We start from the raw sequence: 15,019 nt of genomic DNA on the forward strand, positions 1-15,019 counted from the left end.
TTTGTTTGTTTGCTTAATTTTTAGATTTCTTCTTGATGATGAAACCAATGATGTCAAGCCCTTTCTTGGAATATTTGATGGTATTTTGTAAAACATGTAAACAAAATACATTGTAAGTGCTGAGGAAAGAACTTAACAGTCACTTTTACAGTGAAGGCTCCAGTCAAGAGAGTTTGATTCCTGTTGTATACCTATTTATTAATAGCTGGATTGCTGCATAGAATATACAATAAATTAGACACCAGTTTTGTTGTAGAATTTATGGAATGTAAGAAATAATATCTTGTTTTACAAGTATTAAAGTATTTTTGTTCACCTTGCTGTTTTCAGGATTATAAAGAAAAATATTGAAATGTGTCAAAGGAGAATAGTTCATAATTTGAGGGTAATTTAATAGATAACAGAAAATCCCATTAGAGAAAGTAAAGGTTTAAGTGTTTATAATAACATGTCCTGCTTCTCAAATAATCTTCAAGTGAATGAAAGACTCTTTCCTTGGAAATTTTGTAATATTTTTCAGGTTTTTCTTTCAGTTTCTCTAAAGTTGAATTTTTCATAGTGCTGTAAAATAATTAGATTTATAAACAGAAGTAATAGGATGATAGATTATTCTAGATTCTAGATATTCCTTTTGACAGTGCTATGAATGTGTTAATAAACAAATGCAGCTTAAGCAGATATGTTTCCAGATTCTCAGCAAACCAGTTGTTAAATGTCTGTAAAAATACTCTAAAACTCTCTTCCCTGTTCAGTTTCCTACCCAAGGTCATAAAATGGACATTCATGTGTCCTAATACAGGTTTAGGCACCAGGTATTGCATTTGGATATTTTCTTGTAGCTTTAGTGTTTGAATAGTAGACTTTGCAAGTTCAACAGTTAGTAGAATTTATGATATTGCCTAAAATCCAAGAGAATGTTAAATTTTACTGTAATTATTTAAAATGTGAGGAATTAAAATGTTCTGATCACATGTGAAACATTAGCTGTCTGTTCTTTCAACATTGTGGTGCAACTAAATGCAGCCATGTTTTTCTCCACTACCAGGCTGTAGTTTTCTCAACTATTAACATTTTGCTTGACTCCAGTGTTTCCTACACTTTTGACTTAATATAACTCTTTCTCTGCATGAAAGAATGGCCTAATCTAAGCAGCCTCAGTACTCACCCCTCAACATTTTTTTTGACTATGCAAATGCCAGCAGGCCCCAGTTTAATTCACTTTTCCACACCTCAAGTATTTTATTACATCTCAAAGTTATTAGTATGTCAGATCTCTTTTTGTCAGATTTTTAAAAATTAAGCTTCCAAGCTGATGTAAGTCAGAATTACTGTACTACTGCTACATTTAACCCAGCAATCCTAGTCATGTACACATTCCAGTTCTGTGTCAGGGTAAGATTTAAGAATGCAGATTTTATCTCCTGCACTTCACCATCTTCTGATTTCCATGGGAGATGGGTGGCTCCTAGGCAGACACAGTGGTGTTTCTCCAAAGATGCCTCATATAAATGATCAGGAGACCAAAACCCCAGGTCACACCCCAGAAGGTAAGTGTTGACATAGCTATGGAGAGCTGTAATTGCCATTGTTTAATTGATTGCCTGTCTAGTCACTAGAAAGAGGCAGACACTGTCAGAAGATGTTTTAGATTGTAAGTGGGCTGAATTGCTCTTGGTGCAACTGTCCAATTACCTGTGTTGAGAGTGACACGGAGAAGCTGGTGTGCTGTAATTTCACAGACAGGCTCACTGAATATTGCTTTGCTTGTGCATGTGAGACACTGAATTCCTTTATCCATGTAAGGATCTAACTTCCCTAAGGTAAATAAAAGGGCAAAAGATGGCTATGCTTTGTTTCAGGTGCTGACCAAATGCTAAAAAAGACAAATTCAACAGGATGTTATCAGACATTTTCACTAAGCTACTGACAATGAGTAAAATACAGACTAAAGTACATAAAAAATTTGTTAGAGTCTAAACTGATTCTTATTTTAATTCTACATAGACTTGAAACATTAAATGAGTGGCTCGAGTTTCAATCACTGGGATTGTGTAAGTAATTCTTTGGGGATACAGCAGGATGCCACAGACTTTAGTCTGGGGGTGATTCTACAAAATTTACATTATAAAAAATACTGTTTTCTATAATGAAGAAGTGAAAGAAAATTCAATGTGATGAGAAGTCAGATTTTACTATCTTACTTGCATGATTCCCCATAATAAAATACATGCTTATACCTGCTTTTAATTTAACTTCAACTTCCTTATATGCTTCCTTGTCCTATCACACATACTGATTTCAAAATAGAAACTGAGGTCAACCATATCTGTGCCTGAAGAAAATGCAATATCCACTCAAAACCTATAATCTTCAAAAGCAGAGGGAAAATAGTATAGTGTTTAAACATGTTGCCAGGCATCTTTGTGTATAAGGTAAGTTACAGCATACAGAATACTACAAATGTATTGTAACAATTTTCATTGTGTGGTGCCTGTCTTGAGCACATTTTAATTATATAGCTTTTATTCCTGTATTTGAAGATTTTAATGAGTTAAACATCACAGTAATTGTCAAAATAAGAGCAGTTGCAACAAGTCAGACTCTTGTTATTTGGGTGTATTTTCACTTAGATATACCTTCACAGAATAGTTATGTGATATATAAAAGTTGGTGCTCTTAAAGACAGTCAGAATAATGATAAAGAATGAACAGAAGTCTCTGTATGAAACCAGCATGCACAAAATATATGAAATTAGTCATTTTGCAGAGCACAAATGATACCATTCTAATGCATCATTATGACAGTATTGATGGTACCTCTTCTGAAAGAAAGGGTGTCTTGCATTAGCTCTTTATGTCACTTTGTCTGCATATTATGTAGATGAGCAAAAGAGTCATATCATGTCATTGTTTTACTGCCAGAATCTTTAATTATATCACTAAAATGAGATCTGTGAATGCCTGGGTTTTTTCCAAGCTCCTTTGCTTAACAAGGAAATAGAAAAGAAGGTACTAATCAGGGTAAAAGTCTCTTCCTGCAGAGGGCTAATGACACACTGAATTTTTGGAAGACTTCCATGAGAATTAACTGAGGCGCATACAGTGCTTTCAGTGATTAATTCAGCTTGAAAACAATCACATAGAAAAAGGGCAGGTGTTTATTGGCTACCACTGTTCAGTTGAGATAAACCTGGCTTAGCCATGCTTCTGTATTTGTTCTTGAAGTCTGTGTGACATTAAATGGTATCAGTTTAAGCCTTCACTTTCTCCCAGTGTTGTAATTCCTGGTCTCCATGTGCCCCGATGGGTGTTTCAGATGGAATGGGCTGGGGTAAGGAGTGCACCTCTGTAAGCACTAGGTCTGTCTGTCTCTAGGCAATGCTATCACTGTTGCTCTTCCCTCTGGTTGTGAAGAGACTGGAAAGGATGTGCTACTGTTGACTTGCATTCCTGCCTTTAACAGGAGCCCCAGTCCAGACTGTTTATACCAGTCAGGGAGAGTTGGTTCCCAGTTTGCTTTGTGTGCTACCTACCACACTGAAACACTACACTGGGGGGAATATGTAGTGCTTTGAGTGTCCTGAGTCTGTCCTCCTGTGCTTTTTAAATGGATTATTTCCATGTGCCAGGACTTAAGGGGCACATGTAATTGGTGATTTGTGAAAATGTTAACATGTTTTGCAGAAATGCAGTAGATGGTACTGGGTGGACAAACCACATAAAGAAGGTATATGTCCTTTCAAATATAATAAAATTGCCTAGATATAATAACAAGTAATTTCTGCCTGTATTTAACATATACTGCATGGAACCAGCATGTCTTTTTGACTGGGGCTACATGGCAATTTCTATATTTTAGATAGCTGAGCATAGGGAATAAGGCAAAACATTTTGTTTTGAAAACTGTAAGGATATTTTGTTTATATAAAGGAAACAATGTTTCTTTTGTAACTGTGAAACTTCCTATTAAAGGATGCATATAGCTTTCAAAATAAAAAGACATTTGTAACTGTAAATGGCTATGATATATTTGCTGTTCCCCCACCCACTTAGAGACAAAACCTATTTATGAGGCTTTATTAAGTGCAAATAATTCCCATGGCTTCTGCAGAATATAGTCTGATTTGCATATAAATGACATCTCATGATTTCTGCTCAGAAAACTATATTGAAAAATACATATTTCTGCATTGGAAACCTGATATTCACACATCTTAAGGTCAGCTTGCATAACTTGTTTTAAGCTGCTGCATGTTGATACCTGATCATACTTCCAGCTAGATTCAGGCTTTATCCTTTGAAATTATAAATTTCTTATTTTGATCTAATTCCAAAACATTTATCTCATCAGTTTAAGCATTTAAAAGTACTCAGAATATTCATCAGTGCAAGTGGAAAACTCCTAACTTGGCACTTTTCCTTGTCTCCAGTACTGTGAATTTGTGATGTGAGAGAATTCCTGCTGTTGGAGTGAGACAGAAAAAGGCTGCTAACTTGCTCTAGTCACTTTAATAAATGGTAGGATGTAATGAAAGTAGACACAGAAATATTACTCTTTTTTAATGCTTTAATCTGTATAATACAATAAGTAATACAGCAAACCTTGCCATTGAACTCTGTATATTTTCACAGATTCTTATATCCTGCTTTGCCAATACCTTGGATGGTGTTTCTTTTAACAGCCAAGCCACTCATTCAGGACAAGTGTCCACTTACTGACAGGCTCCTACTGCTTCTTAGAGCCATCCTAAAATAAAAGAAAGATGTTGGACAGACTGGCATTAAAAGGTTTGGAAGAGAACTGCCATGCCTTGGTTTTCAAATTCCTGCCTGGCAAAGGTCTTAGTGAGCTGAATGCCATTGCTGGAAGCAATAGGTTCTCTGCTTAGAGAGATTGATTTGCCACAGTAAATAGTCATTAGTTTTGAATGCCTCATGGAGAGCTTGACACTGTCTAGTAAAGAAAAAGTGAAAGTAGTGCTGTCTAGAAACTTGGATGTGCAAACCAGAACCTCCTTTTAGGCAATTTCTTTCAGTTTATAAAGGGCATTAAATTATCTGAATGAAAATGAGGCAGTATGATTTATTACTATTTTTCCTGGTATGGAGTAATATTTTAGCTGTTTTATTCCAGACTTGTTAGGTTCCTGTGTGTAGGAAATACATTTCTTTTATCACAGAACTCTATCCTTGTGCCTTATGTGTTCTGCCTGGAGAAGGTTTTTCTGTCTAGTTGGGAATTTCCCCTCAAAGAATAGTCACCCAGCAGCTGGGTGACTATTTATCATTTATCGTTTTCAGTATCTTCTCAATTATAAAGATTTCAGGCTCTGAGGTCAATTTGGTTTCTAAAAATTGTACTAACAGATGTAAACGGTGCATTGACCAAAGCATCAGCACATTATCAAATAATGTTAGTTCTTAAGTATGGCAGCAGAAGTGATAAAGAAATTGTCAGCCATGAAATAGATATGCTTATCTTGTGATACATCCCAGAGATGCATTTCAGACACTGGAGGCTTGCTTAGTGAGGAAAATAACCTGTGTTAGGAAGATAAGAGGTACAAGTGAATGCATCTCCCTCCCTGTCTCCTGGGTGTGATTGTCTCAGACAACCGTATTAGCAGAAGCTTAGATACATTCTTAGCTCCTGGAATGGATTTGCTGAAGTGACAGTGCATACTGAGGATGATGGCAAAAAGATGGGCAGTGTATTCTGGAAGAAAATAAAGTTGGCAGCTTGCAATGGTGAAACACAGCTTCAGATAAGCATGTGGTTCAATAGAAATTAGTCTCTGTTCATAGACTTTATAGCAACCGATCAGACCTGCTCTTTCAGTTCAAGCAGTTAATAATATCTCAGCACTGTAGCTTAAGGGATACAATTTTCAAAATTATTGTAGTGTGGGACCGATAAATTTCAGCACAAAGAAGGCACTACTCCATATAATTTATTTTAGATTTCCATCTAGGGTATGTTCTGACACTCCACATGAAAGTCAAATTGTCCATGTAAAATGGTTTTCGGATGATAAGTTGACCCCTGGGGTTTTAGTAAAATAATAGGTTCAGAATTCCATCTGACTCTCCAATCTATAAAAGCTAGTAATCAGCTGTTTGAAGGATTTGATAAGAAAGGGAAAAAAAGAGAGAGCTTTTGTATAGTGACATTTTTCTCATTAATGGGGACAATGTAAGAATCACAAACTCCTTCTGGATTTGGCAGTAAATACTCTGCTGACGTGTTCCAGGAGGTAGTTGTTCTGAGTGAGGAGTGTATGTGTCTGATCCTTCACATGCATATGGAACAAGGAATATTTCTAATAGACATGTATGGCCTGTCAAAAGAAGGACGTTTACCGTGCCATCATCTGGCCATCATTTCTAAATGCATTCCACCACCAGAGCCTACTTTGGCAGAAGTTTTGCTGCAGAATGACTGTCTCACACTGCCTAGAGACACAGTAGGATATTTAAATGTAGTGCAAAACAAATGGTAACCTGAAAACAAATAAGGTGTTATTTTAAGTTGTCGTCTGAACACTTGTATAGGGCCTGCTGTGATTTTTTGTCTAGTTCCGTTATTTAATTGTATTTTCTTGAGAATATTTAAAAATAGTTCCTGCTGTAACTTGTGACTTTGCTGTCAGTTTAAGCAGATCCAAAGTTGGGTAGAGGCTTCGTTGCATTTTGTTCTAGTAGATGGATGTATCTGCATGTTCATGCAGCATTAGTGACTGGGAAAAGCTGCCAGTAAGATAGGACCAGTCATTGTGACAGTTAGAAGCAGCTTGCTTAATAAAATGCTTAAAGCATGTTTATGCTTAGTGCATTTGAGTGCCTCTTTGAATTTTGAGAAAAAAATCCTCCTGCTTTTAAAAAGCAACTGTGCTCAAGAAAATATGACTTTCTACAATCTTTGTATATAAAAAGGATTGTCTCAAAGCAAAACCCAAGTCCCTCCTCAGTTGGTTGTGATGTTCCTGTACTTCCCCTTCCTGTGTGGATGGTGAACATTGAGCTCACTGCAGAAGTAGTTATACTCTCTTGCTGCAACTTTTGCAGTGAGGAAAGTTATACAGAGGGCACCTGTTTGCCTCCTGTGTTCTGGAAGGGGCAGACATCTCCTCCTCTAAGAGGAACTGAGCAGTGCTCAGGGGTGAAGACACCTGATGCTCCCAAGTTGGGTAGAGAAGGGAAATCTGAGATCTTGTTGGCAGTGTTGCAGAGGATCTTGGATTTTGGTTGTGGGACAGAGCAAGCTTTAGAAGTGACAGGAGAAAGGTGAGTTTCTTAGAGCAGGTGTCTGTGGCACCTCTGTGAACCATTTCAGATTGGAAGGACTGGAGAGAAAGATTTGCCCTGCAGTGACACAATGGAAACATAAATTTTCAAGCTTTTTTATTAATTCTAGGTCTCCAACAGTTCATACTTGTCATGATTTAAAGAACAATTCTATCCTGTCATTCCAGTAACATTTGCATTTATAAATCAGGATTTTGTGTGTGCTTATCAAACAGGAAAATATCTACCTAAACACAATTGCTAGTTTGGGGTCCTTGTGGACAGGATGAAAAAGAACTAACTGCTCTAAAACCTTTACCTCTTCCTGGTTTTGTTTGGTTGAGCTTTATAGAGATAACTGGGTGTTAGTCCTGCAAGTGGGTAAGTTATAACAGATGTGGGACAGGCTGGCTCCCTCCCTTGAATGCGCTCCTGCTTGTTCAGGTGTGCATGAGCAGTACTGAGATCTACTGAAGTGTGTTCAAAAGCAAAGTGTCTGTTGCATTCATAAAGTGCTTTTCTTCTGGAAGAGCAGATCCGAGAAACCAGAATTTATGAATAACTCTGACTTCTGCTATTGACTGGATTTAATCTGCATTAACACTTTCCAGAGTAGCTATATCTATTCCTCTGGGTTGTTTGGCACTCTGAGGCTGGTTTGAAAATATGTCACCAAATTTCAAGCTTTCAGATGTTAGCACTGAAACATTTACCTCTCTACTGAGGTAATTATAATTTGTATTTGTGGCCCTAGTTAATTGTAGTCATCACCTTTTGCTTACTTAAGCCCTGTGAGAAATTGCTTCCTTTCCTGGAGTGGGATGATGCACAGAAGGAAGTAAAGTACTTTATCTGCATTCTCCCATACCCCTAATATCTGGGAAATGCTGGACTGATATAGTGTCAGGTGCTGTAGCTGTGTAAGTGTTTACTGAAAAATCTGTGAGTGCAGCCATAGGTAGAGTTGGTGTCAGACATGTAAACATCATGATCCAGCCCTGGAAGGAGAGTCCCAGAGCTCAGGGAGGACACACAGAGCAGCCACATGCCCAGCATCAGCTCCCTCCAGGACAGGGACAACAATCTGTTACCCCAACAGAATAAGTTCACTAAAGAAACATTGGATAGATGTGGTTTTATAAAAAAGTCTCCCCCATAACTTTTAATGCAGGAGTGGGGTATCTGTTCTAAGACTGAATTTAGGACATAGCATGACTAAAAAGCAAAACAGGAGAAAAAATAGTGGACAAAGTATTGCCTCCTTCAGAGGCACAGCTTTATGAACCACCTGTTTCTTACATGAAGCACTGAGGCTCTGCGGGTAATGCTGAGTTTGGAACAAACCTCACCTTCATGCCTGAATTTTGCCTTTTCTCCCCTGTAGGCAAACTTTATGCAGATGCCATTTTGTCTACTGCTATACAAGGTTGTGCTAACTGGCCAGATACTTTTGGAAGTATGACTGGAATGTGCTTGTGAAGATGTGGAAACCTAATCAGTAATGAAAATACTTGCTGAGTGTAAATCTGTGTTCTGTCAGAAAAACTTGTTGACGCTGTGGAGCTCCACTCTTGCCCCGTGCCATTCAGCTGTTGTACCAGGCCATTGTTCTGTAAGGTTGTTTTGTGAATTATCTTTTGAGAAGTCTATCTCTTATCCCTTGGCAGTGCTGTTATTGCCAGAAGAAAGTGCATGTGTACAAAGAGCAAAGGAGACTTAAATGTTACCTTCCACGGTTTTATTTCACTCATCCTTGAATTGGAAAGTAGCCTTTGTTTCATGTATGTGGCACGTGAACTACATAACATTAATGAAAGAGATCCTAAATCCTGCTTAGAATTGTCATTGGCAGCTATTAGTTTATTTTCAAGAGTATTTTTTATTTGGAGCTTAGTCGTAATTTACCAAGATGTAGTTCTGCGTGTTCGCTATAGAGGTGGTTGGAAGGGCTTGTGGTGCTCCAAGATTTCATCCCAGCTTCATAGCATTCCTCATTGTCTTGAAACTGTGCTAGGCTTTGTATCTGTAGTGAAAGAACTAAAAATAGAGCAGCACTAAATTGACATTTCCACTCCTTGTGTGGATGGAATGGGAAATGAGGAGCTCTTTGTCACCAAGTGCAATGGGTAATTCCAAGTACTAGCTACCATTTGTAAACAGCTGTGTCTTTCCTGCAGACCCTGACAAGAGATTTCAGACCATATTTCTTTAAAAAGGTCATTGAGGAATACAACCCCCAGGACGCACCGCACACTTCAGTGTTTTAATGTCTTTCACACAGGGCTGACATGGGACATTTCCCCTCCCTTACTGCGCTCACAATCGCCTGTCCGCCGTGCAGGAACCGTGCGTGGACGAGCCCTCGTTCACTGCGCACCCGCGGCAGCTCCGCGCCCCCGGCGCAGCGCGGGGTGACAGCGCGGGGGCGTTGGCTCCGCGCCCGCTCCCTGCAGCCCGCGGGCCGTGCGGGACGGAGGCCACCGCCTCGCTGGCCGTGCGTGGAGGCGGCCCGGGACGGCCGGGATTGCCGCCCTCGGGGCGCCGCCCTCCGGGTGCTTTAGCCGGTGGCACTCGAGTGTCACCGTGCGCTACCCCTCGGTGCTGGTACCAGGCTCAGGTTGAGACCGTGGTATGGCACAGCTGGTGCTGCAGGCACCCCATGGTGTGTTCCACCGTGCTTGTCCTGAGAGCTCTCGCGTCTCGGCACTGCCGGGTAGGTGACACACAGAGCCGCGGGCAGGGACGGCGGGAGGGACCCGGCCGCCACCGCCGCCCACCCGCGCCCCGCAGGGACTTGGTGGCACGGCTCGCAGTTGGCCTTGCTCGGGCAGGTGTTTCCGGACTTAAAGGGAGCCCTTAATACTGAACACCCATGCAAAATGCAAGCTAAAAGAAAGGGCGCCGACTGTACCGTCGAGTAAGAGTTGTAATTTTAAACAGGGAGAGGCCTACGTAAAATGGCCAGTTCTGTGGACTTGCAGTGTATTGTAACCAAGTTGGTTAAATGGTTGACAAGGGACTGATGTGCTGCAGAGGGAAGGTGACGTATCATCCTTTCGGGATATTTCCAAATGAGGGAGTCGTGTGACCCACTTCAGCACCGCAGTTCCCTCCTGACTCTTACTTTGTCACTCTCGGGTGACAGCTGGGCCAGCCAGAGCGGACGGCCGAGCCGGGGCACCATTTCCAGGCACTGCTGCGTGGAGCGCCTCGGTGCGCAGTTCCTCTGCACCGAGCCCATCCGCGTCTGCCCGCCCCAGCCAGCCCGTCACCCTTCCTGTGGGAAGGAATAGAAAGAAAAGAGCCTTTTCCTTAATGCAGAAATAGGTTATGGGATAGTTTTTGTCTCAGAATTTATTTTCTCCTGAAAAGGAAAGTGCATGCCCAAAGCAGCTGTAGTGCTGACCTGCCTTCCTGTGTGCAAGGTCCCTGTTGCATGTCGGTAGGGGAAGGGAGAGGTGGCAAGACCTGGCTTGGCTCTGCGGCCTTGCAGGGTTTGGCTCTGCGGCCATGCAGGCTTTTGCTCTGCAGCCATGCAGGCTTTTGCTCTGCGGCCTTGCAGGGTTTGGCTCTGTGGCCATGCAGGGTTTGGCTCTGCGGCCTTGCAGGGTTTGGCTCTGCGGCCATGCAGGGTTTGGCTCTGCGGCCATGCAGGCTTTTGCTCTGCGGCCATGCAGGCTTTTCCTCTGCGGCCTTGCAGGGTTTGGCTCTGCGGCCATGCAGGGTTTGGCTCTGCGGCCATGCAGGCTTTTGCTCTGCGGCCTTGCAGGGTTTGGCTCTGCGGCCATGCAGGGTTTGGCTCTGCGGCCATGCAGGCTTTTGCTCTGCGGCCTTGCAGGGTTTGGCTCTGCGGCCATGCAGGCTTTGGCTCTGCGGCCTTGCAGGGTTTGGCTCTGTGGCCATGCAGGGTTTGGCTCTGTGGCCATGCAGGCTTTGGCTCTGCAGACGGGACCCAGGAGGCCGGCGGTGGCTCTGGGGCTGGGGAAGGCCTGGGTGTGCCTGCGGTCGGAGTGAGGCTCCACGCAGATCCTTCCCTTCAGAAAAGTTTTGTCAGCACATGGACTGGTATCTGGCTTCACATTCCTTCCCAGAGTTCTCGAGACGTTAACTTTCAAATGGGAGGCTCCCTAGTGGATTCATGTCAGTGATTTTGGGTTTTAAACTATTCATGCATGAAAAATTACTTAGGAGCTGTATACTCCCATGTATGAATAATGACTACATGGGAACACAGATTACAGCAGTTTTGCACTGAGACTGCTGCAGTTTACATGCTCTCTTTGGGAACATTATGAAACGTTTTTAAATGCTGGTTCATGTTAATGCATTGATTTCAATCAGTCTCTTTTTGTCCCTTTTGGATTTGTTCAACTTAACAGCTAGCTTGTTTCATGTTTGCTCTAAAATATGCTTAGCAAATTAGGCAAATAAAAAAATGCATGCAAAAATATGGTGCTATGCACATGTATCAGGTTTCTTATTTATTAATAGACTTCAATTTCCATATGATAGTCTGGCTTTTTTTTTAACTTTGGCTCAATGGATAGTTTATGCCAATTACACGTAGTTTAACAGCTTTGAAATCTGTTTTTGCTTTTCTAATGCATGAAGACATTGTTTCAGGTTTTAATTAAACTCTACACTGACTTTAAATTCTATTGTCCTTTTCATTTAAATAGGATTTTTGTTAGATCTTTAACAAGACCTCAGTGGGGTAATAAATCTAAGCAATTGTCCTTATTAGGAGTAGATTATCCTCAAGAGATGGAAAGTCACAGAAGTAACTAAAACCATTTGCAGAGACTGAACTAAGGCTTTTTCTTCCTAAACATTAAACAGACTTGAAAATTACTTGCTTGGGCACTCAAATTAAATTAAATGATATTTTGTTTATTTTTCACATTTTCAGTGTAGGCTATTTGCATTTACTTAAAATTCGTGTTTCATTGAGTAGGATTCACTCCTGAATAAGGATCCTTACTTTCAGTATAGAAGCTGTAATTGAAACGCAATATATCCTGCCATTTCTTTTGTTATTAACCCTTGCCGTGCTTCTAATGTATAGGACCTGCTGACACAGTGAGTGTATTCTTAGTTCATTGTTTTTGCCATAGAGATGAGTCTTGGCTGAAGAATTGGTCTTGTGTTTGTCCCACACCCCAGCCAAGGAGAACTGTGGAGTATGCAGGAGCGTGGAGCTTGTGCAGAGATGTCACATGCTGGATTAAAAACACAGCTTCTTGGTGAAAACTTGTCACACACCCAGCAGTTCTGTCTAGGTTTGACCTTATTGTGTTTACATACTACTGTGAAAGGGGATGTAACTCTAATGGTTCTCTTTTCAGCTGTTTGCTTCATTTGGTGATATTCTCTGTTCTGAGGTGCTTCAGGTTTGCTTTGTTCCTGGCTTTAGGCATCGGTTGACTTCTGATGGGACAAGGCCTCTATTTGACACAGTCAAATCCTGTGTTTAATTCCCAACTTCAATCCCAGTATTTAATTCCCAACTTCATTATGCACATTGTGGTGCAGTTTCTTTAAGCATTCCGTTGTGTGGAAGCCCCGTTTTGGGGGACACTAATTTCTAGGACTTAGTTCTACAGACCAGCGGGCAAAGGCAGGGATGTTGTTCCGGGACATTCTCCCAGTGAGCCCTGCCGAGACAGCGGCGTTTCCCCGCTGGCCGCAGTCGCTGCGCTGGCCAAGCCATTGCCGTCCGCGGGGCCACGGCTGAGGGGCCACGGCCGCAGGAAGCGGGGCTGAGGGGACACGGCTGAGGGGCCGCGGCCGCAGGAAGCGGGGCTGAGGGGCCACGGCCGCAGGAAGCGGGGCTGAGGGGACACGGCTGAGGGGCCACGGCCGCAGGAAGCGGGGCTGAGGGGACACGGCTGAGGGGCCGCGGCCGCAGGAAGCGGGGCTGAGGGGATCCGGCTGAGGGGCCACGGCCGCAGGAAGCGGGGCTGAGGGGCCGCGGCCGCAGGAAGCGGGGCTGAGGGGCCCGGCCTCAGGGACGCGGCCGCAGGAAGCGGGGCTGAGGGGACACGGCCGCACGTGACGCGCCCACGTCCGCCTCCGCCGGGAAGGAGCCCGCAGCTCTGCACGGCTGATGAGGACCAGCCCCTCTTGGTTGTTGCAGCTCTACCGGCTCTCAGCCAGCAGGTATTTAATTTCTGGAGCCCTCCTGTCCGTGGGCTCCTCTGCCCCTATCCTGCAGGCCGGCGTCTCTGCAGAGCCAGGTCCTGTCAGCCTCCAGGCTGCTGCTCCCCACATGGCATCTGCTGTGTTTCTCTACTAAGAAACTTCACCTCAAACCTTCTCGTCTTCTAAGTGATACTCTAGTGATACTTTGGGACAGAACGAATTATGATAGAGGAACACAGCTCATAAATATTAATTTCTAATTAGACTCTATTTGCTGCATATTCTAGGCAGCATTACAGGTTTTGAGCCTTCATCTGCCGCTTTCCATATCACTCAAATACCAGAGATTTTGGCATGGTAAATCACAGAGGAAGGTGTAAAATCTGATGCAAAGTGAGATAATGTAGTTCTTCGTTATTATGGCTCTTGCGTGCCCTGACAGAAAACTTTGAACCATGAAAGGTGCTGACAGCAGGTAAGTCACCTAGTTCCTGCTCTGCTTTAGGTATAAAGCCTGGGGTAAGTGGAGAAAAGGAATGCACACTCTGGTTTTTAGGCTCTGGTTTTTAGGCAACTTACCCTTCCCTCTAAAGCAGTGCACTGGAGGAAGTGTGGCAAACCTAGGCTACGTTCTGCAACTTATTTAATATGACTCAGTGCACAAGATTATGAGCTCTAAGTGTGCTCAGCCTTTGGGACAGAGTCTGGGGAATTAAGATGTTCTTCATCCTATCTTGCATGGCAATTAGACCTGATTTAGGCAATGCTATACCTCGGACAAATTCCACAGGGCATAGTTTTGCTCTTATCAGGATGTGGGATTTTCCCTCTGTTTTCCCCAGCAGCAGGGCCAGGAGTTTGTGGCTCTGCAGGGTAAGATTGAGGGGGCCCAGCTCTGTCCCTTACTATGAGATTTGTCTTGTCTTCCCCTCCACCCCTGTTTCCAGGGATGTATGCTGTAGTCAGAGGCAAGTGCTGTGACTCTGCCTGCAGTAGGAAAGTGATGTGACTGTAAGAAATGCAAGGCTAGCTAAATGGACTCCACTGCTTGCTGATGTGCAGTGAAAAGAATCCCGTCTTGCCTTGCACTCTGCAGCAATGTGTGTTGCTTTCCAGTGCCAAGTACGTACCACAGCATCAGATGAGGGGAGCTGCTGTTTGCGCGTGTGCCAGGCGGTGAGCTAGCAGCATTCCCCTGTTCCAGCAGCCTCCCTGGAGGGCAGCAGGCTGCTTAAAAGGTCAGCGGGGTACCTGTGCATCACAGGCGTGAAAAGCTGCCCTCTTTAGGCCCTGAAGCAACAACCTGCTTTCACTTTGTGAAGCCGAGCAGAAAAGCTGGGGTCCAACAGTGGCAGGTATCCCTGAGCACAAGACAAGGCAGCATGAGCATATAAGAAATCCAGTTTGCTTCTCAACGTGAGTAGAGGAGGTTTGGGTGGGAAAGTAATGGGAATGCTAAATGTTTGCTGCTAACATTTACAAAAATGACAGCAAATCCCGTCTGTATTAATGTTTAGCTTTTGAGACGCAGCAGAATTTTACTTTGTTAAAGAAGGTTAAGGAAACCTAGAAGTAGCTCTTTAATCTTCAACTG

General features: G+C 42.9%; 2 protein-coding genes across 3 annotated transcripts in view; both read left to right on the forward strand.

Moving 5' to 3' along the window:
• HFM1 (helicase for meiosis 1) overlaps window positions 1–322 on the forward strand; it is a 30,824-nt gene extending 30,502 nt beyond the window's left edge. Inside the window, exon 38 of the mRNA XM_063165731.1 lies at window positions 25–322. Within this exon, the coding sequence (XP_063021801.1) occupies window positions 25–91 (67 nt within the window). The 3' untranslated portion in view covers window positions 92–322. The remainder of the gene's footprint in view (window positions 1–24) is intronic.
• Window positions 323–9,874: 9,552 nt separating this feature from the next.
• ZNF644 (zinc finger protein 644) overlaps window positions 9,875–15,019 on the forward strand; it is a 77,198-nt gene continuing 72,053 nt past the window's right edge. Inside the window, exon 1 of one of the 2 annotated variants that reach the window (XM_063165735.1) lies at window positions 9,875–9,997. The gene's annotated coding sequence lies outside the window, so the exon portion shown is untranslated. Of the gene's footprint in view, window positions 9,998–13,349; window positions 13,444–15,019 lie in introns of those variants that run through there. The other variant, XM_063165736.1, reaches the window with a different exon arrangement.

This window comes from Melospiza melodia, chromosome 11 (assembly GCF_035770615.1).
Source record: "Melospiza melodia melodia isolate bMelMel2 chromosome 11, bMelMel2.pri, whole genome shotgun sequence".
Taxonomy (NCBI): Eukaryota; Metazoa; Chordata; class Aves; order Passeriformes; family Passerellidae; genus Melospiza; species Melospiza melodia.